The following is a 22,335-nucleotide window of genomic DNA, read 5'->3' on the forward strand; positions in this document are numbered from 1 at the left end:
TAGTGTTTCCATGGGTAGTGTTATGAGCCTAGTGATAGTTTGACAAGGCTTTGGTTGTTGTGTTAGTGTTTCCATGGGTAGTGTTATGAGCCTAGTGATAGTTTGACAAGGCTTTGGTAGAGGTTGTTGTGTTAGTGTTTCCATGGGTAGTGTTATGAGCCTAGTGATAGTTTGACAAGGCTTTGGTAGAGGTTGTGTTAGTGTTTCCATGGGTAGTGTTATGAGCCTAGTGATAGTTTGACAAGGCTTTGGTAGAGGTTGTTGTGTTAGTGTTTCCATGGGTAGTGTTATGAGCCTAGTGATAGTTTGACAAGGCTTTGGTAGAGGTTGTTGTGTTAGTGTTTCCATGGGTGTTATGAGCCTGATAGTTTGACAAGGCCTAGTGATAGTTTGACAAGGCTTTGGTAGAGGTTGTTGTGTTAGTGTTTCCATGGGTAGTGTTATGAGCCTAGTGATAGTTTGACAAGGCTTTGGTAGAGGTTGTTGTGTTAGTGTTTCCATGGGTAGTGTTATGAGCCTAGTGATAGTTTGACAAGGCTTTGGTAGAGGTTGCTGTGTTAGTATGTCCATGGGTAGTGTTATGAGCCTAGCGATGATTTGACAAGGCTTTGGTAGAGGTTGTTGTGTTAGTATGTCCATGGGTAGTGTTATGAGCCTAGTGATAGTTTGACAAGGCTTTGGTAGAGGTTGTTGTGTTAGTGTTTCCATGGGTAGTGTTATGAGCCTAGTGATAGTTTGACAAGGCTTTGGTAGAGGTTGTTGTGTTAGTGTTTCCATGGGTAGTGTTATGAGCCTGGTGATAGTTTGACAAGGCTTTGGTAGAGGTTGTTGTGTTAGTGTTTCCATGGGTAGTGTTATGAGCCTAGTGATAGTTTGACAAGGCTTTGGTAGAGGCTGTTGTGTTAGTGTTTCCATGGGTAGTGTTATGAGGCTGGTGATAGTTTGACAAGGCTTTGGTAGAGGCTGTTGTGTTAGTGTTTCCATGGGTAGTGTTATGAGTCTGGTGATAGTTTGACAAGGCTTTGGTAGAGGTTGTTGTGTTAGTGTTTCCATGGGTAGTGTTATGAGCCTAGTGATAGTTTGACAAGGCTTTGGTGGAGGTTGTTGTGTTAGTGTTTCCATGGGTAGTGTTATGAGCCTACTGATAGTTTGACAAGGTTTTGGTAGAGGTTGTTGTGTTAGTGTTTCCATGGGTAGTGTTATGAGCCTACTGATAGTTTGACAAGGTTTTGGTAGAGGTTGCTGTGTTAGTATTTCCATGGGTAGTGTTATGAGCCTGGTGATAGTTTGACAAGGTTTTGGTATAGGTTGTTGTGTTAGTGTTTCCATGGGTAGTGTTATGAGCCTAGTGATAGTTTGACAAGGCTTTGGTAGAGGTTGTTGTGTTAGTGTTTCCATGGGTAGTGTTATGAGCCTAGTGATAGTTTGACAAGGCTTTGGTGGAGGTTGTTGTGTTAGTGTTTCCATGGGTAGTGTTATGAGCCTAGTGATAGTTTGACAAGGCTTCTGCACCATGAACGCGAAAAAACACTCATGGGAACCCGACTGACCTCCTTGGTGGCCTTGGGAAAGATGTTTTGAGAGACGAAAGCGCCAAATGAAACTATGTAGACTGAGGGACAGCTGGGTGAGTAGGAAGGAGGGGGTGCTGGTTGAGGGGGCCTGAGTGAGGGGGTGCAAGAATTCAGGGTGGAGCTTGTGTGGGCTGTGTGGGGGGGAGGTGACCAAGTTCGGGAGAGCCTGAGGTGTGATTACGCGAGACTTTGTGTGTGTGAAAAGGGTGAAGGAAAGAGAGAGAGAGAGAGAGAGAGAGAGAGAGAGAGAGAGAGAGAGAGAGAGAGAGAGAGAGAGAGAGAGAGAGAGAAAATTAATTCTCGGCACACTGAAAAATGATTCCGGGCGTTATGTCTATAAACAGAGAAGGAGGAGGAGGAGGAGGAGGAAGAGGAGAAGGAGGAGGAGGAGGAGGATTAATGGTAGTAGAAGCAACAGATGGAGAAGGAAGAAGAGGAGGAGGAGGAGGAGGAGGAGTAGGAGGAGGAGGATAGTAGCCGATTGAGGAGGAGGAGGAGGAGGAAGAAAAAGAAGAAGAGGAAGACAGTCATCCCAGAGTATACTATCAGCTAGAGGGGAAGGGGGAGGGGGGGAAGGGGGGGAGGGGGGGGATATGTCAGCGGTACATAACAAAATCCTTAGTGCCAGATTTCACAGGTAGTGCCAGAAGGGTGTCAGGGAGGTGGTGGTGGTGGTGGTAGTGATCAACTGAGGGTCTTATTATGCTCTCTCTCTCTCTCTCTCTCTCTCTCTCTCTCTCTCTCTCTCTCTCTCTCTCTCTCTCTCTCTCTCTCTCTCTCTCTCTCTGTTTCTTTTCTCCTTCTCTTATTTTCTTATTTCTGTTTTTCTTTCCCCTTCCTACCCTTCCCTTCCCTTTCTTTTTCTTCCCTTCCCTTCCCTTCCCTTCCCTTCTCTTTCCGTCCCTTCAACTCTCTTCCCTTTCCTTTCCTTTCCCTTTCCTCTTCTTCCCTTCTCTTTTCTTCCCTTCCCATCCCTTCCTTTTTTCTTCCGTTCCTTTCCCTTCCTTTCCCTTCCCTTCCCCTCTCTTCCCGTCCCTTCAACTCTCTTCCCTTTCCTTCTCTTCCCTTCTTTCCCTTCCCTTCTCTCCCCTTACCTTCCCTTCTCATTCCTTCCCTTTCCTTCCCTTCCTCTCTCTCCCCTTCTCTTCCCTTCCCTTCTCTTCTCTTCCCTTCCCATCCCTTCCCTTCCTCTCTCTCCCCTTCTCTTCTCTTCTCTTCTCTTCTCTTCTCTTCTCTTGTCTTCTCTTCTCTTCCCTTCCCTTTTTTTCCCTTCACTTTTCTTCCCTTCCCTTTCCTTCTCTTCCCATCCCTTCCTTTTTCTTCCCTTCCTTTCCCTTGCCTTCCCTTCCCTTCCCTTCCCTTCTCTTCCCGTCCCTTCAGCTCTCTTCCCTTTCCTTCTCTTCCCTTCTTTCCCTTCCCTTCTTTCCCCTTACCTTCCTTTCTCATCCCCTCCCTTCTCATTCCTTCCCTTTCCTACCCTTTTCCATCCTCTTCTCTTCTCTTCTCTTCTCTTCTCTTCTCTTCTCTTCTCTTCTCTTCTCTTCTCTTCTCTTCTCTTCTCTTCTCTTCTCTTCTCTTCTCTTCTCTTCTCTTCTCTTCTCTTCTCTTCTCTTCCCTTCCCTTCCCTTCCCTTCCCTTCCCTTCCCTTCCCTTCCCTGTCCAATGCTTACGTTTTATCTTCGCACGCTGTTTATTTTATCTCACCTCCTCCTCCTCCTCCTCCTTCTCCTCCTCCTCCTCCTCCTCCTTCCAACTTGTCCCTCAACTTGTCCCTCCTCCTCCTTCCTCCTCCTCCCAGCCAGCAACAGGTTCGTTCAACTCACCCCCACGAAAGGTATTTGGAGCAGGTGTTCCTCCTCCTCCTCCTCCTCCTCCTCTTCTTCTTCCCCCTTCTCTTCCTCTTTCCCCCTCTTGTGGGCCATACTTGCTGTGAGGAAAAGGAGGAAAAGCAGAAGAGAGAGAGAGAGAGAGAGAGAGAGAGAGAGAGAGAGAGAGAGAGAGAGAGAGAGAGAGAGAGCAAAGGGAAGGGAAGGAATAATGGCGTCTTTCATTATTTTTTTTAATTTTTTTTTTATTTCTTCCTTTCCTTTTCTTCCTTTGTTTTCGCTTCTTCCTTTTTTATTATCCTCGTACAGAAAACACAGCCACTCCTCCTCCTCCTCCTCCTCCTCCTCCTCCTCCTCCTCCTCCTTCTCCTCCTCCTCCCCCTCCCTCTGATCAACACACTTGAACAAGTTCAGCAATGTCGATCACTAGAAACTCTTCGCGGTACAGCCTGGCCCAAGAACAAGAAACAACGGTAAAACAATCCAAGCGACGCGATCGGCAGGAGTTGTTTATGGAACCGAGTCGTCCGCCACCGGAACAGCCTTCCTGCAGGAGTGGTTAGTGCGGAAACAATCACTTCCTCTGAAAATCGTATTGACCGTCACTTTGCTGCGTCGGGAGTGAACTAAACGCACCCACGAGTACGTTCAGAAGTGCTTCAATCCTTCCGCGGGTCAGTCCTGTGGCTGACGGACTGATTATATCACTGAAAGCACGCAGCCTCGCAGTGAGCCATAAGCCTTCTGCTGCCTGCTCGTCCAGGTTTCCATGTTTCCTCCTCCTCCATCATTAATACCACCTCCTCCTCCTCCTCCTCCTCCTCCTCACAACGACCATCACAAGGAGGACAAGATCGAGTGCCTAAGGGAAAGGTGGAGGACATATCACTGGAGGGAGAGGAGGAGGAGGAAGAGGAGGAGGTCCAAGGTAAGCAAGGCCGTTCTCCTCCTCCTCCTCCACCTCCTCCACCTCCCCTTCCTCTCTCTCTCTCTCTCTCTCTCTCTCTCTCTCTCTCTCTCTCTCTCTCTCTCTCTCTCTCTCTCTCTCTCTCTCTCTCTCTCTCTCTCTCTCTCTCTCTCTCTCTCTCTCTCTCTCTCTCTCATACACTAAAATTACATGCATGACTAAAGAGAGAGAGAGAGAGAGAGATAACATGATTCTTCGTCTCTTAAATAACGTCATTGTTCGGTAAATTTTTCTCTCTCTCTCTCTCTCTCTCTCTCTCTCTCTCTCTCTCTCTCTCTCTCTCAATGACAATCCACATTTTATTAATTTTCTTATTTATTCTTATATATATTCTCTCTCTCTCTCTCTCTCTCTCTCTCTCTCTCTCTCTCTCTCTCTCTCTCTCTCTCTCTCTCTCTCTCTCTCTCTCTCTCTCTCTCTCTCTCTCTCACCTTATTCAGAGAGCGAGGCTGGGAAGAAAAACTAGTCGATGCAAATGAGAGAGAGAGAGAGAGAGAGAGAGAGAGAGAGAGAGAGAGAGAGAGAGAGAGAGAGAGAGAGAGAGAGAGAGAGAGAGAGAGAGAGAGAGAGAGAGAGAGATTATAGGTTTAAGTATAAAAGTAATGTTAATATAATGTTAATATATATATATTTTTTTTTTACACATCTTCATCACCATTCTCATCACCACGCATCACCACCACCACCACCATTACCACAACTCCAATCTCCATTATCACCACCACCTCCACCACCACCACTACATTAATATCACTAACACCACTATAATCACTACTACTACTAACACTACTATTACTCCTCCTCCTCCTCCTCCTCCTACTACTACTACTACTTCTACTACTACTACTACTACTACATAAATGATGCCTCCACCCATGTTTATTTTCCCGACACATAATCATGGAGGGCTCCATAGTATTACTACTACTACTACTTCTACTACTACTACTACTACTACTACTACTACTACTACTACTACTACTATTACTACTCCTACTACTACTACTACTACTACTACTACTACTACTACTACTACTACTACTACTACTACTACTACTACTACTACTATTACTACTCCTACTACTACTATTACTACTACTACTACTTTTCTATTTTTATTTTTTACGGGCCTCCATCTATTAGAGTTGCGTTGTGAGCGGTATATTCTCTCATATCCTTTCACAAAGCAATTCATTGGCCCCACCCCGCCAATGACTGTGGCCGACAGCCATCTTTATTTAATATTACAAACTTTACTAAACATTTTATTTTTAAGCTAACAGAGCTTGTGGTTGATACGACTATCAACCACCGTCGCCTCAAAGTCCAGGTCAGCAATGCGGGTGGTTTTGGGTGCAGGTGACCTGGTTCCTCTCAGGCAGACCAAGGCTGACCTCAGGAGGGAGAAGGACAGCCTGCATCTCATCCAGGCGACCACACTGCTTCTTGGCTGCTGTTTCTTATCCGCCAGTGTTTCGGCGAGTCTTGCGTAGAAGCTCTGCGCCCTTGGTCCCGTCCCTCCTTCCGTCGTGAATACTACCGGGGTGAAGGAGCCCTGGTCCACATTCTGTATTCTTTCTTCATATGTTCTGTTCTTCTCTTGTTCGTTTCTTCTGTGGGCTGCATCAAGGGTCAGGTCTCTGTGGCAATGGGCCATGGGATCAAAGATCCTTATGTCAAAATATGCCCTTTGTCCACGAGTCCAAAACCCTCTGGCGCTAACATCCACTCGTGCTTCGTTCGAAACATTAGCGGTGCGTCTGGCGAGGTGTTCGCCTTGCAGAGGGAGCAGCATGGGTTCCACAGTCACGTCGTGGCAGACTTCTTTCAGCATCTGAGCTGTTACGTCTCTCACTTCATCATGTCTCATGCAGACGAAACCTCCTCTCTTGCATGTCATGGCATGATTTTGGTTGAAGGGTGAGCCACAGTTACACATGTTTGGGAGCCCATCCACTGGCCAGCCATACCTGAGGGCAAGGGCATCAGTACTAGTACTAGTACTAGTACTACTACTGCTACTACTACTACTACTACTACTACTACTACTACTACTACTACTACTACCACTACTACTTATACTACTACTACTACTACTACTACTACTACTACTACTACTACTACTACTACTACTACTACTACTACTACTACTACTACTACTACTACTACTACTACTACTACTACTTCTCTTTCTTATTTTTTCCTCCTGCTCCTCCGACAGGTGTTCAAATAGCTCAGTAACGTCACCCACTCCAAGATTTTTGAGCTACAGACTAACTTAAGAACTAGAAAGAACGGTCTACATATTTAAGCGAGGCGGTGTAGCACAGACACTGGCAGGAGTTTCATCTCAGACCGAATCATCCGCCACAGGAACAATCTTCCCTCAGAAGTAGTAAATGGGAACATCAACAACTCCTGTAAAAAATGAATCGATCGTCATTTCATTGCGTCAGGAGTGAACTGAACACCGAGGTGCTTTCATCTGCTCTGCGGCACCAAGCGGCTGTCGAGCAGACTATTACCAGAGCGGCATCCTCGTAATGAACCAATAGACTTGCTTTCAGGTGCCTGCATTTCCATGTTTCCATGTTTTCGACTTTTTTTTCTCCTGCTTCTCCTCCTCCTTCTGGCCGAGTACAGAACCACCTGGATTATAAGTAGTGTCACTCCTCTCTCTCTCTCTCTCTCTCTCTCTCTCTCTCTCTCTCTCTCTCTCTCTCTCTCTCTCTCTCTCTCTCTCTCTCTCTCTCTCTCTCTCTCTCTCTCTCTCTCTCTCTCTCTCTCTGTGTGTGTGTGTGTGTGTGTGTGTGTGTGTGTTATCACCAGTCCGTCGTAAAATAATAAAATACGTACACAGTCAATACGTACATGAGTTTGCACATGTATGATAATTGGCGGACACACACACACACACACACACACACACACACACACACACACACACACACACACACACACGTGCACATACGCCATGTACGTCTACGTGTACACTTACCAAGTCACGATCATGTGTATGTAAGACACGAAACGTACACGTAAAAGTCACCAATGAACACGTGTGTACGAAAATTATAGCAACACGTACACGACTTGGGTACACACACACACACACACACACACACACACACACACACACACAGAGGTGAGAGACCCTTCCATTCCCTTCCTTTCCCTTCCCTTGTTATTCCTTTTCCTCCTTTCCCTTCCCATCAGTTCCCTACACTTTCCTTCCCTTCCCTCTCCTTCCTTTTCTTTCCCTTCCCTTACCAACCCTTCCCTTCCCTTCCCTTCCCTTCCCTGGCCTCAGACGCTCATGAATAAAGGAAAGTCAACCGGTGCCGCCCACGAGGTTCCGACGAGGCGTGGGCGGCTTGGCGTGGGCGACGTAGCGGTGTGTGTGTGTGTGTGTGTGTGTGTGTGTGTGTGTGTGTTCAGGGATGGAGTAAATACAAGAGTTGTGTATTCGAATATGAATACTTTACTTCAAATTCCAAGGATACGAATACGGATTCGAATATACTGTTTTGGCTTTAACTCGAATACAAATACGAATACTTCTTGAAAGTATTCATGAATACATTTATGAATACTTTTTCACTGAAAATACCTTCTGGACGTAACTGGGTACAGCACTGTTCCAAAGTTATGGAACAGCAATATGAGCTCATGAACCTGCTGTACCATACACGACCATTACACGTCCGCCCACGAGGCTGGGGATGCAAGGAACAACGACAGGTGTTTATAATAAGTTCTGAAGTATTCGTCAGATTATTTGCTCAATACGAATAATATACAGTTGCGTTCGAATACAAATGAAAATACTTTAATTTACATCAATATAATTATTTGAGTACGAATACGAATACTCCAGCACTGGTGTGTGTGTGTGTGTGTGTGTGTGTGTGTGTGTGTGTGTGTGTGTGTGTGTAACTAGGTCAGGTGGAGGAGAGAGTGGGTGATTGGAACGGAAGAAAGGTCAAAGTGGAGTGTGTGAAAGGCTGAGTGTGGGCGTGATATGTGCGTGGGCAGGTATGAGAGGGGGGTCGGGGGGGGGGGGGGGTTTACGGTACAAATGGGTGATGTGTATGGGCGGGGTGTGGGCGTGGGCGGGGTGGGGTTAGGTTCATTGTGGGCGGGACATATGGTGTGGGCGGGGCTGCGTGGGCGAGGTGTGAGTGGGGCAGATATACAGAAAGTGTGTGTGTGTGTGTGTGTGTGTGTGTGTGTGTGTTAGTCACGGGTGGGTAAGGTCGGGTTATGCAATCCAGTATCTTCGTGTTGTTTGTGTCGTTGTTTTCGTCGCCCACGCGGAGACTTCACCGAAAGACTGACGCAGAAAGATTGTTAGAACAGCCACCGCCTTGTTTAGGGTCCTCAGAAGGGGCTCATTACGGCTCACTGTAGCAAGAAGGATATTATAAGAACATAAGGACGTAAGGAGTCTGCAAGAGGCCGGTAGGTCTGTGCAAGGCAGCTCCTGTGAACCTAACCCCACCTAGCATTACTAGCATTACATGTGAATCTAACCCGTCTTTTTTCTTCATCTTTCTTTTTCTCTCCACTCCTTTCCTTTTCTTCCTTTCCATTTCATTTTCATCCCTTCCTTTCCTTTCCCTTCCCTTTCCTTGCATTTCCCTTCTTCCCTTCTCTGTCTCTTTTCCATTCCCTTTCCGTCCCTTCTCTTCCTAACATCCCTATCCATGAATTTATATAATCTATTTTTGATGTGTCTATCGTGTCGGCACTCACCACATGACTGCCCAGCCTGTTCCACTCATTCACCACTCTGTTAGTGAACCAATTCTTGCCTATGTCCTTGTTGAATCTGAACTTATCTAACTCAAATCCATTACTACGTGTCCTACCAGGCTCGCTTACCGTCAAAACCGTATTAACATCCCCCTTATTAAAGCCCTCCACCCATTTATAAACCTCGATCAAGTCTCCTCGCACCCTTCGCCTTAATAGAGGATGCAAGCTGGTTTAGTCTTTTCTCGTATGGCAAGTCTCCCAACCCGTGAATCATCTTAGTCATCCTCCTCTGTACTGATTCTATCCTTGTTGTTAATTTCTTGTACCCTCATATCTGCAAGTGTCTCCAAACGTAGGAAGAAGAGGAGGAGGAGGAGGAGGAGGAGGAGAAAGAAAAACATAAATATACAGAAGGAAAAGAGAAGCGGAGGGAAAAGATGATGTAGAAGAAAGAAGGAAAGGAAGAAAGAATAATGGGAGGAAGCAGAGAGAGAGAGAAAGGAGGAGGAGGAGGAGGAGTAAGAAAAAATAGAATAAATAGAAAGAGAGAAAGAAAAAGAAAAAGATGTTGAAGAAAGAAAGAAAGAAAAAAAAGGGAGGAGAGAGAGAGAGAGAGAGAGAGAGAGAGAGAGAGAGAGAGAGAGAGAGAGAGAAGCTAGAGAAGAAGAAGAAGGAAAAAGAAGAGGAGGAGGAGGAAGAGGAAGAGGAAGAGGAGGAGGAGGAGGAGGAGGGAACTTTTCTGGAGCAAATTAAGTGAATGGATGGGCGTGGCTCGTATTTTGGGGCTGTGTTGTGCGCGGCTTGCATGTTTTTTGGCAGCTTGGGCGTGGGCGGGGCGTGGGCAGGGGGACGTGGGCGTGAGGTATGGCCGTGTGATATGCGTGGACAAGGGCGTATGGGCGTGGGTAGGAGGTGAGGTATAGCAGTGTGATAAACGTGGGCGTGTGGGCGTGGGCGCTGAATTCTTAAACCGAGGCCATAAATGTGTCTAAAAAGGTTTGGGTGATGAAGTATACACACACACACACACACACACACACACACACACACACACACACACACACACACCATAGACTTCACAATCTCTTGACGGGAAACGGGGCGCGGGGCCGATTCGCAGGGGGCCGATTTTCAAAAATTTAAAATTTAAATATTTTCAAAACCAAAGCAGCTAGCGACCTGAAACTAAAACAGGCACCTCCCTTAGGCATATATGAGTCTCCATGAGCAGCGGTATCAAAAAATTCAAAGTCGTTCCCTAATAAAATCCCGATTAATTGTTTTTTATATAAGTATAACAAAACTTAAAAAGGCTATAAAATCCTCAGATTTTACGCTAGATGCACAAACATCACGAAATGCAGAGATAATCACTTATATTTTCAGAATCAATAGCAATATTTAGCATATCTTATAAGTTTTTGCCCGAAATAGCTACTTATTTTTTTTTATTTAGTGCAATTTTTTACGTAAGTTTTTAACATCTAATAAATCACTTAATTTTCACATTAGAAACTTAATACTTGAGGAAAGCATGCAGAAACATCTTAATTTTACTCAACAAAAGCAAAATATTAATTTTTCTATATACAATCACAACTTATTTTGGTTGAATTCCGATGTCACTATTGCCGCAGCACGTCTTGCCGGCTATCTGGCCCTCGTCCCTGAACAATCACTTTAGCCTTTTGGCCTATGACTTGTGGGCCCCGGTCAGTTTCCTGGACTTGTACACGTCCCTGTTCCTCGCCGTCTCCTTCCTGCCCTCCTCGATACTGCTCCTCTTCCTGCCGGTCGGCTGCTTCAAGGCCTTGTTCTTCCTCGCTTCTGAGGTCACGTCCTTGGAGAAATTAGCACCGAAACAGTTGAAGAGGGACCTGCTGATGTGCGGCAAGATGGTGTTGGCCAGGTTGTGCCCATCCTGGCACCTGTACCCCTGCAAGGTCGGGTCTGAGGCCGCCAGGAACTCCAGGAGGTGCCTGAACCCGTCCCTGTGGCGCATGGCTATGGAGAGGAACCTCAACCTGCGCTCCTTCTTGTCCGCCCTGCACATCAGGGAGTCCCACAGCGACATCCTGAAGGACGCCATGTGGGCCATTGGGAGAGATGGCCGCTTCAAGACCGCCTGGCCCGTCTCCAGCTCTCCCTGTCGACCAGCTCGACCAGGGCGTCGAACATCACAGAGGGCGGGTCGCCCTCTCGAGCTCCACGGTAATCTTCATCTCCTCCTGCTGGGCAAGCTCCTGCTTGCAGCACTCAACCACAGAGGAGTTGGCCTGGACCTTCCTGGCCAGGTAGCCGGCGTAGTTGCCGACCGCGGCGAGGAGCAACTCGTCCGTCGGCGGGTCCGGCTGGTCGTCAGCCAGCTCCCTGGCAAGCTGGGCCAAGATCACCTCGTCGTCCTCCTTCTCCTCTGCCTTGGCCCGGTCCAGGTCGGCCTGCACGTCCCCGGGGAAGAACCCGACGAGCTTCAGCAAATGCAGGCGCTGGGCCAACCTGTTGCTCACCATGAAGTTCTGCACGCTCGTCCAGTAGTTGGCGCCGCACATGGTGCGGCGCTTGCCGAAAGAGTGCTCAGTCGGGTCAGAGTTGGCCTTCCCCATGCACACATACTCGACCCCGTAGGACGTAGTGAACAGCCCCCTCACTACCACACTGCACTGAACACACCACTGCACTGCACACAACACTGAGTCACTGCACTGATGGCGTAGTACGGCTCCTCCACAGTTTACTCCACGGGGTCGCGGCGTCCTCATATCTTGTGTCTCCTCCGTCACTTCCACTCGATCCACTGCCTTCTGTGTCTTCTTGTATCGTCCTCTGGATCCTTGCAGTTGTGGGGAAGGGTACAGAGACGATGAATAACTGTAGGTCCTTTACTTGGAGAGTAAACAGAGGCAGGACAGCGATAATCCTTTACAGAGGGAAGTGCCCAGCTGACTACGTGCCTAAGGCGAGTTAGGCGACGCGGAACTGAGCTGAGTTGCCATGTAGGCACTAACTAAACGTACATTTCTTGTTTCCTAATACGTAAAACTGTGGACGTCACTATCCTACAGTTATCATTCATTTTACGTAAAGATTTCAACCTAAAGTTACGCAAATTTGCCATCTTTTACACAACGTTTTCAAAGTGCACGCATGGTGCTATTTTATAAGTTACCTTGAATCCTCGACCAAATCACTCTAGAGACACTCCTGCCTGCTTGTATGCACTAAAACTTGAAGATTTCGTCCTGTTTCCACTTAAATTCGGAGTAAGAACGCAGAGTGTTTTGAGTTGTCGCAGGAAAGTCGCCATAACAATCGGCCTTACGCGAGCCAGCGCAAAGCCAAGACTGAAGAGATTTCCGTCAACTAGTTGTAAGTCTATGCACACACACTCTCTCTCTCTCTCTCTCTCTCTCTCTCTCTCTCTCTCTCTCTCTCTCTCTCTCTCTCTCTCTCTCTCTCTCTCTCTCTCTCTCTCTCTCTCTCTCTCTCTCTCTCTCTCTCTCTCTCTCTCTCTCTCTCTCTCTCTCTCTCTCTCTCTCTCTCGCTCTCTCTCTCTCTCTCTCTCTCTCTCTCTCTCTCTCTCTCTCTCTCTCTCTCTCTCTCTCTCTCTCTCTCTCTCTCTCTCTCTCTCTCTCTCTCTCTCTCTCTCTCTCTCTCCTCTCTCTCTCCTCTCTCTCTCTCTCTCTCTCTCTCTCTCTCTCTCTCTCTCTCTCTCTCTCCTCTCTCTCTCTCTCTCCTCTCTCTCTCTCTCTCTCTCTCTCTCTCCTCTCTCTCTCTCTCTCTCTCTCTCTCTCTCTCTCCTCTCTCTCTCTCTCTCTCTCTCTCTCTCTCTCTCTCTCTCTCTCTCTCTCTCTCTCTCTCTCTCTCTCTCTATCTCTCTCGCTCTCTCTCTCTCTCTCTCTCTCTCTCTCTCTCTCTCTCTCTCTCTCTCTCTCTCTCTCTCTCTCTCTCTCTCTCTCTCTCTCTCTCTCTCTCTCTCTCTCTCTCTCTCTCTCTCTCTCTCTCTCTCTCTCTCTCTCTCTCTCTCTCTCTCTCTCTCTCTCTCTCTCCTCGTACTCGGGAAGAAAAGTGCCTCAGTACTTGTACTTGTAGCCGTACTCAGACTACAAGTATTCTACTGTTTACGAGTAGTTTGGAGTACAACAAAGAAATGCCACCGTGTGTCTGGTGTGGTGCTTGACGCCCAGCTGTGTGGAGGCGAAGCCAGGGTGCGGGAGTAACAAAGGTGTGTGTGCCCTGGGGAGCCAGGTGGCCTGGCCCCGGGCTGAGGTGACGCTGAGCTCATGGCAGGTGACTCAGGGCTTGGCAGTGTGCCGACTGCAATTCATTTTGGTGAAAACGTCAGTTTGCGATTATTATAACTGGGCGCCAGTATTACACTATTTTTAGTGGGCGCCCGAAAATGATATCCGTGTTTACATGTGTGCTGCCTCGCCGTCAGCAGCAGCAAGAGAGCGAACGATGGGCCGGAGGCTCTTCACTCTCATGTCCGGCAGCAGCTTTACTCTCTGCGTCCCTCGATGTTCATCTTTCCCGATGTTCTGCAGAAACTACAAACCGTCACGTTCATCAGAATCAGGGGAACCAAGGCTCCTGCAACTGTGGGATGAAAAAAAAGACAAAAGCGGGTCCTTGTACTTGAACAGCTCGGCAAGTACGAAAATAAAGAAATTAGCAGAACAGTGTATTGCAGCAGTCAGCTGCCGACCCAACCCATACCGAATATGTAAATAGAGATTTTTACAAGTATATACTATAATTAACTTCGCGCCAAATCAAATACATTATTGCACCCAATTGAAATATATTTTTCGCCCACATGACGTTCCGGTGCGCCCAAATCAAAAGCACCGAGTTTGCCATTTGACAAAAGAAAAAAATTCAGACAAAAAATCTTAAGGTTAAATCAGTTAAAAATACAAGTACTTGGACTCGAGTACAATACAAAAGAACTCCAACTTGAATTCGAGGTCAGCTGCAAAAATGAGTTACTGTCTCTTCTCTGTCTTCCTCTTCCCATCCCCCCCACCCCCCGCCCCCAGCCCCCGCCCCCCCATCCCCTCCTCCGACACTCTCCCGTTAGCACTTCATAATTTTTGCCGTCCGCCCAACGTGACAGGCCGGGTCGTGACGTTGTTCCTTCAATGTCTCCGTAATTGCCACTCACTCCAGAGGCTCTCCCACGTCCCCCTCCCTTCTCTCTCACCTCTCTCCCTTTCCTCCCTTTGCTCCCCGACCCTGAAGACCTCTTACTCCTCCTCCTCATACAAATAAACCTTCTGTAGTGTGTATTTTTCCTCCTCCTCCTCCCTTTCCTTTCCTCTCCTTTCCTCCTCTTCTGCTTCTTTACTTTATCCTTCTATACTTCTTGTTGCCTTCGTTTTCTCTCCCTCTTCCTCCTCCTAATTCGTCTTCTTTTGTCTTCTCTCCTTCCCTCCTCCATCTCCGTCTCTCTCTCCTCCCCTTTCCTCTACTTTCCTTTCCTTTCCTCCTCTTCTGAATCTTTGTCTTCTTTTCTCTTTCTTCTTCTGTCTGTCTCCCTTTCTTCCTCTCCCCTTCTCATCTCCTCTCTTTCCTCCTCTTCAATTTCTGGACCTTCTTTATTCCTTATTCTTATCGTTTCTTTCCCTCCCCTTCCTTCTTCTCCTCCTCCTTTCCTCCACTTCCTCATCATCGCTTTTCCTCCACTTCCCCTCCACTTTCCCCTCCTCCTCCTCCTCCTCAAAAACGTGACTTGCAAGCGAGAATCAACAGCTACGTGCCTCTCCTCGACCTACTTTCTCGCACTTTTTTCCCTTGCTCAGGTCAACGGCGGGAGGGAGAGGTCATGACATGAGCTGGAGGTGTGGGGTCAGGGGTCAGGGAAGGTGGTGGGGTCAGGGGTCACGTGTGGAGTGTACCATGCCTGCAGTTATTAGTGACCCCGTTGGATAGGCGTCATGTTATTGTTTGTGACCTGGGGACCCCGTTGCTTCTCACATCAACTACTTCTAAAGGTCAAAGAGGGGGTCATCCGGGTTCTCATGAGTGTTTTCTTAGGTTCATGGTACAGAGGAAGGGTCACACTACCACCAGAGTCATAAAACTGCCCCTGGAAATGACCCAAACTCCTACGAAAGCCTTGTCAAATGTGTGTACTTGGGCGACGAGATGTGTTAAAAATACGACCCATTGTGTGCTGTGATGTGTGACCCCGTTGGAAAGGCGTTATGTTAGTGTTTCCTGTGATTTGGGATCCCGGTGGAAAGGTGTTCTGTTATGTTATTGGGCGACACAGTGCCCCTCAGGATGTGGTAGCAATGCGCCTTAGGCTAGGCTATAGGTACTACTGGGAGGTTAGTAACTCCCCTGGTGTCTGCTGCACGCTCTGTGCCAGGCCGAGGGGCCACACACTGCATCACTATGTCATGGAATGCCCTCTCATGAAGTCCTCTCATTGCTAAGTTTAAGCCACGGGACTGCCTTGACCTGCCCCAGACAATTTGTTGGCTCCTGAACCATGATGTCCTCCCTGCTATCCTCAAGGAACACCCTCAGTTTGCACCAAGGTGGTGATGCCGTGTGTGGCAGCCTGAACTACTGCCGTGCTATACAAGGCTGTGATCTCTGCAGTATTTTACTTTAAGGACTAGTATTTGCTCTATCTCTGTATTCATTCCCATCTAGTGCTTGGGCAATGTTCTCCGTCCCCACATTTTATTGTCTTATTGTCCAGGGGGAGGTACTGCCCCCTCCCTTGTTGTGCTTTCCTTCCTACCATTGTATCTTTTTAATTTCATGGTGCTACCTACACATGTATTAATAGTTGTATAATATCACTCTGTCCTGCCTGGGGGTAGGGATGGCATGTTCCTCCCTTCTCCCTTGTTGTTTACCTGCAACAATAAACTATCAATCAATCAATCATTGTTGTCATGTATTTGGGACCCCGTTGGAAAGGCGTTATGTCGTGCTATTGTTTCCAGTTATTGGTAAGCCCGTTGGAAAGGCGTTATGTTAATGCTTCCTGTGAATGGTGACGTTTGTTTTGCGTTCGTTGTTTGTATCGATGAAAAGGCCCTACTATGTCACTTCTCAGCCCGATATGGAGAAGATACCATGTACAGTTCGGGCTTACAGAACAGTCGTCACCGACCTGTTAATTTAAGGCCCACAGAGTAGGCCACCAATAGCTATTTTGACCTCTGTTTGTATCGATGGAAAGACCTTACCATGTTACAACTCAGCCCGATAGAAAGACTTACAGGCTTACAGAACAGCCCTCACCGACCTGTTAACTTAAGGCCCACAGAGTAAGCCCTTCAGTAGCTGTGTACGTAGACATCTCTTTATATATCGATGGAATGGGCTTGCTATTTCACTTCTCAGCCCGATAGAAGATACCATGTACAGTTCGGGCTTACAGAACAGCCCTCACCGACCTGTTTCCTCTGGTTGGTGAAGTTTGTTTTGCGTTCTTTGGTCAGGTTGATGGAAAAGCCTTGTTATGTCACTTCTCAGCCCGACAGAGATGACACCATGTACGAATCGCATTTTTATGTATTATAAAAAAACTTTACTCCACTTTAAATTTTACTTTAAAAAAGTATATGAGATTGAGTTATATGAAAAAGTATTCTATATAACTCTTGAGAGGTGTCCAGTGCCCCTGGCAGCCAATGTTGCAGGAAACATGTCGCCGGGAACAAATGTAAAACACTCATTTTACGTGCGCAGATTTGGCGGTACTGATATGTCATGGTGAATATGCAGCAACATACTGTAAGTTTGAGTGTGCAATATAAAATTAACATAGTTACCTATCATTCCAATCCATGGCATTCATCAAACAGCACACTGGAGTGCTTTGGACACACAGGTTTACTGCAGTGAATGCAGTAAGTCCTGCTGGTCTGGCTGGCTCCTTCTGCTGGACAGAAGAAACACCTCTCTCTGCTATGTGACACTGCTTCCCTGTCCCCAGGCTCTCATGTGATGTCAAAGCAAGACCGAATCGCAGAGCTTACTTATAATATGGAAAATATGGAAAAAAGAGGACATTTACAGGTTTTTTTTTCACAATAGCGCTGATACAGGAAAACATATATCGAATGACGCAAGGGAAAATGGCGACCCTCCTGCTTGCAACGTGATGCAAGCAATCTTATGAACGTCCTCACACAAAGAAATGCTGCCAAGTCATACTCATTGATCGATCCGCCTCGTAACATGGACGCTATCACGCATCAGCGAATAAAAAAAAAAAAAAAAAAAAAAAAAAAATCATTAACGTAGTTTTTTTTTGTGAAGTACAAAGGCTAATGTATACTCACCCCCTCCAAAAAAAATTTCCTACATGTCGTCACACCTGGGTCAAAAAGGGCCGCCTGCGCCTCAGCAGTCCAGTGCCGTGCCGGGGCGGGGCGCCGCGCCCGCCGGCACAACAGAACCACTCACGCCGGCAGGCGAGGAGGGAAGGCACTGATGACGCCATCACGGCGACACCCGGCGGGGCAAGGGAAGCCGTGCACACACACACACACACACACACACACAAACAGACACACATGCAAACACAAAGTTCCTTTCTCTCTCTCTCTCTCTCTCTCTCTCTCTCTCTCTCTCTCTCTCTCTCTCTCTCTCTCTCTCTCTCTCTCTCTCCACTTCTTCTCTTCTGACCTTCCCTCTTTCCCTCTCCTTCCCTCCTTCTTTTCCCTCCATCCTCCCTTTCCATCCATGTGTGTGTGTGTGTGTGTGTGTGTGTGTGTGTGTGTGTGTGTGTGTACATAGGCGTGAGCGTGCGTGTGAAAATAATAAATAGAGTTGAAGAGAGAGGAGAATCAAGAAAAAAAGGAAGGGGATTCACACCGAAGAAAAGGGAGTTGAAGAGAATTGAGATGTGTGTAAAGGGATCAGGGAGCTTAAAAAGGGGATTCTATTTATAGGGAGAAGAATAGAGGGGATTACGAGGACAAGGGAAGGAGAGGGGGGAGGAGGGAGGTGGGGAGTGGGGAGGGCTTAAGCTGGGGAGGGTATTGTAGGGGAGAATGATGCTGCAAAAGTCCAAAGATGATGATGGGGAGGGAAGGAGAGAAAAGGGGCGGGAAGGAAAGGGTAGGGAGGGGAGGGGAGCGGAGTGAAGGGGAGGGGAGAGGAGGGAAGGGGAGGGGAGAGGAGGGAAGGGGAGAGGAGAGAAGGGGAGGGAAGGGAAAGGGAGAGGAGGAAATAGAAGAGAAGGAAAGGGGAGAGAAGGGGACGAAAAGGGGAGAGGGGAGAAGGGGAGGGAAGAGAAGGGGAGAGGAGGGAAGGAAAGGGGAGAGGAGGGGAAAGGAGGGAAGGGAAGGGGAGAGAAGGGAAGAGGAGGGAAGGGAAGGGAAGAGGAGGGAAGGAAAGGGGAGAGGAGGGGAAAGGAGGGAAGGGGAGAGAAGGGATGGGGAGGGAAGGGGAGGGAAGGAGAGGGGAGAGGAGGGGAGAGAAGGGAAGGGGAGGGGAGGAGAGAGACGGGAAGGGGAGGGGAGGGGAGGGAAGGGGAGAGGAGGGTATGGAGGGTACTGGTGTCTCAGCACACACTCAATATTGCATTCCAAATGTTAACAAGACTCAGTCAAGAAAATCAAAACATCTGGAGCAAAATGCACGTCACAGACAACAGTCGGATCTGTATTCTCGGTTACAGTTATTTCCTGTTGGTATTTACGGGAAAAGTACTGTTAAAACAACATATTTTATACTGTGAGGAACAAAGATTAGTTATTCATTACGAGAGAGAGAGAGAGAGAGAGAGAGAGAGAGAGAGAGAGAGAGAGAGAGAGAGAGAGAGAGAGAGAGAGAGAGAGAGAGAGAGAGAGAGAGAGAGAGAGAGAGAGAGAGAGAGAGAGAGAGAGAGAGAGAGAGAGAGAGAGAGAGAGAGAGAGAGAGAGAGAGAGAGAGAGAAAGGAACTTTGTGTTTGCATGTGTGTCTGTTCGTGTGTGTGTGTGTGTGTGTGTGTGTGTGCACGGTTCCCTTGCCCCGCCGGGTGTCGCCGTGCTGGCGTCATCATTGCCTTCCCTCCTCGCCTGCCGGCGTGAGTGGTTCTGCTGTGCCGGCGGGCGCGGCGCCCCGCCCCGGCACGGCACTGGAGTGCTGGGGTGCAGGCGGCCCTCGCTCGCCCGCTGCGTCCAGCGGAAATTCTACATCCTATCCAGTGTCTCCCTGTGTCCCTAACTCCTCTCCTTCCTCCTTCCAGAGCGACTTGCTGGAGGCGACGCTGGGCAGCCGCGGCAGCAGCCGCAGCAACAGCCCCGGGCCTGAGGAGGGCCTCGCGGGGCCTGGCTGGTGCGGGCGCGTGTGCCTGCTGAGGGTGCTGCAGCTCACCCTTCTGCTGGCCACCCTCGCCGCGGCGGCCAACTTTCTCGCCTCCGCCCTGGTGGCCGTGCCCGCGGCGCGCCCACGCCCGCTGCTGTCCCCCGTGGCCGAGGATGCGCTGCCCCGCGCAGCGCCCGCCACCCTGCTGGACCTGGACGACTTCGAGCTGCTGCAGGAGGCCGCGGCGGCGTGCGGCCCCGCGCGGCTCTTCTTCGTGTTCCTGGTACACTCCCGCCCCGATCACTTCCGGCAGCGGCAGGCCATCCGCGCCACGTGGGGCGGCGCGCGGGACCTGGGCGACGGCTGGGCAGCGCGCACTGTGTTCCTGCTGGGGCGCGGCGGCGGCGGCGGCGGCGGGGAAGGGGCGGCACCGGACAGCGCGGGGCTAGACATGGAGGACGTGGTAGCGCGGGAGGCGGAGCGCCACGGGGACTTGGTGGTGGGCTCCTTCGTGGACCACTACCACAACCTGACCTACAAGCACGTGATGGCTCTGCGCTGGGCGGCACGTCGCTGCTCGCACGCCACCTTCCTCGTCAAGGCGGACGACGACGCCTTCATCGACGTGCCAGCGTTGCGGGCGCTGCTGGGCCGCACCTTCAGTCTGCCGCCGCCGCGCCGCACGCTGGCCTGCAACGTGCTGCCGGCGGGCACGCGGCCGCAGCGGGCGGGCAAGTGGGCGGTGAGCGAGCGTGACTACCCCTGGCCCGAGTACCCTCGCTACTGCGCCGGCCTGTCCTATGTGGCCACGCCCGACGTGGCGGACCTGCTGGCACGCGCGGCGCAGGCTGGCGTGGCCCCCAGGGTGTGGGTGGACGACGTGTGGGTGACGGGCCTCCTCACCGAGGCGCTGGGCCTCAGGCCGCACTACCTCAACCTGCGCTACTCCTACGACCACGTCGAGCTGAGCCAGTGGGCCGCGCACGCCCGCCCCGCCGCGGCGCCGCCCTACATCTTCGTGCACCTGGACCCCAACCTACCGGACTGGCGGCCCGTCCTCGACACGCTGTGGAGCCACGCCCTCGCCGCCCAGAACGCTACCCAGGAGCCGCCTACCACCACGGCCCCGCCCACGGCCTCGTAGCCGCCGCTGCGGCCGGTGGCGTGCTGCCACGCGCGTGCAGGCACGATGAGGTGAGGTCCCCGTCTCCGCGAGTCACGAGGGGCGAGGCGCCGCTGCAGCCGCCCGACCCGGAAGCTTCGCCGCCGCCTGGGGTTCGGGCAGGTCACGGCCTCGTCACCTCGGCGCCCCGCTGCTGGCGAGCGCCTGACCTTCCGCATGACGCGTCACCTCTCCGCTAGGGGGCAAACTTGCAGCGCGGGCCCGCGGCCTGGCGTCACGGCTGGCTGGGCGGAAGCCTCGACCTGTGCTGCCGCCAACCACCAACAACACCCGGAAGACCGCCAGCCACTTGACAGCCGGTGACTCAGAGGTCCCGTCAACCCTCCCGCTGCTGCCTGAACCTTCCCACGGGTGTCACGGCGACGCGCAGCGCCAGGCGCCCTGACCAGCGCCGCCGCGCCGTCACACCGACCTGCCGCGGGATCCGCGGACCGGCGTCACTCTGCATGACACACGCGATTACGGCGTGACATGCATGCGCGGCTCCCATACGCGGCGCGGCTCCTCAAGATCTTGCGGCACTCAAGCGCCGCCACCTAACGAGTCTCAACGACGATCCCACGCCCCGCCCGGCCCCTCCCGGCCCGCCCCGCCCGGCCCCTCCCGGCCCGCCCCGCCCTGCCCCTCCTGCCCGGCCCCGCCCGGCCCCTCCCGGCCCGCCCCACCGCCTCTGGACATTATTTTGACAGTGTGAGTGATGGGCGCCGCGGCCGTACACGCGGGCAGTGCTGTTCACCAGGCTGGCGGCCGTCACCGCCACGCCGTGACACACGACACGCCGCGTCCCCCCGCCCCCTCACCGCGACCACTCCCCGCCCCGTGGCCGACGGTCCCCTCGCCTCCCCCTCCCCCTTCCCTCCCCTCTCGGCTACTACAGCACAGCTTCCCTAACTGTCTCCTAACCCCCATTCCCCTCGCCCCGGTACCGTTTACATGTCCATCAATGTTCGCCTTCTCCGCCGCTCCCCAGTAGCCTCCCCACCCCACCCCTCACTCGCTCCCCCTTCACCTTCTCTCCATTTCCCTTTCACTCGCATTGCAACCCACCTTTCTCAGCGTTCATCCGCCCCTTCCTTTTCCCTCCTTACACCAAATTACTCCTATCATTCAGCTGCTAACTCTCCCTTTCCCATCCCTTCCCTTCACTTCCTGACCCTTCCCTTCTATTTCCATAATTTCTCTTCCCCTCCCTTCCTTACCCTTCCCTTCTCTTCCCCACCCTCTCTTTCCTACCCTTCCCTTCCCATCCCTTCCTTTCCCTTCACTTTCCTTCCCTTCCTTACTCTTCACTTCCCTTCTCATCCCCACCCTCCCTTTCTCTTCCCCATCCCCTGCTCCCCCCTATCATATCCGCCCCCCCTCCCCCTTCCCCCTTCCCGTTTGCGCCCCAACCCTTACTAATCTGTGATATATTATTATGTATAAGAATAAAGAGTATACGATTTAACGCGACTGTCCCAGTGGCGAAACTAGGGGGGTCTGATTGGGGGGGCAGACAGGGGGGCAGTGATCTGTTTAGGGGGGGCATGAAGTAATGGGGTACACTAGTCCAGGGAAGCGTTCTTCTGGGATTTTTAAATTTTCAATTCCAGAAAAATACTGCTATTTTGGCCAGAATTCTAAGCTGTGGATGAATTTAGCCTTAAATAAATGTATCCAAGGCTTATGTAAACTAAGATAGACTCCACTGATTATTTAAAATTTTGTCTCCTTTCACCTACATTGAAGTCCTATAAGCACCAGAAAAAAACATTTAAAAGCAGGTG

General features: G+C 50.4%; 1 protein-coding gene and 1 long non-coding RNA gene across 9 annotated transcripts in view; both read left to right on the plus strand.

The window, feature by feature from the left end:
• Positions 1-1,598, plus strand: part of LOC126996779 (uncharacterized) — a 1,900-nt gene extending 302 nt beyond the window's left edge. Inside the window, exons 2-5 of one of the 3 annotated variants that reach the window (XR_007751542.1) lie at positions 192-326; positions 411-548; positions 687-824; positions 1,308-1,598. This is a non-coding gene — a long non-coding RNA (uncharacterized LOC126996779). Of the gene's footprint in view, positions 1-53; positions 126-191; positions 327-410; positions 549-686; positions 903-1,307 lie in introns of those variants that run through there. The other 2 variants (XR_007751543.1, XR_007751541.1) reach the window with 2 other exon arrangements.
• LOC126996777 (acetylgalactosaminyl-O-glycosyl-glycoprotein beta-1,3-N-acetylglucosaminyltransferase-like) overlaps positions 1-22,016 on the plus strand; it is a 95,125-nt gene extending 73,109 nt beyond the window's left edge. For all 6 annotated transcript variants that reach the window (XM_050857616.1, XM_050857619.1, XM_050857614.1 and 3 more), the window contains one exon: positions 19,328-22,016. In XM_050857616.1, the coding sequence (XP_050713573.1) occupies positions 19,328-20,530 (1,203 nt within the window). In that variant the 3' untranslated portion in view covers positions 20,531-22,016. The remainder of the gene's footprint in view (positions 1-19,327) is intronic.
• The last annotated feature ends 319 nt before the right edge of the window (positions 22,017-22,335 follow it).

Source organism: Eriocheir sinensis, chromosome 11, assembly GCF_024679095.1.
Source record: "Eriocheir sinensis breed Jianghai 21 chromosome 11, ASM2467909v1, whole genome shotgun sequence".
NCBI lineage: Eukaryota > Metazoa > Arthropoda > Malacostraca > Decapoda > Varunidae > Eriocheir > Eriocheir sinensis.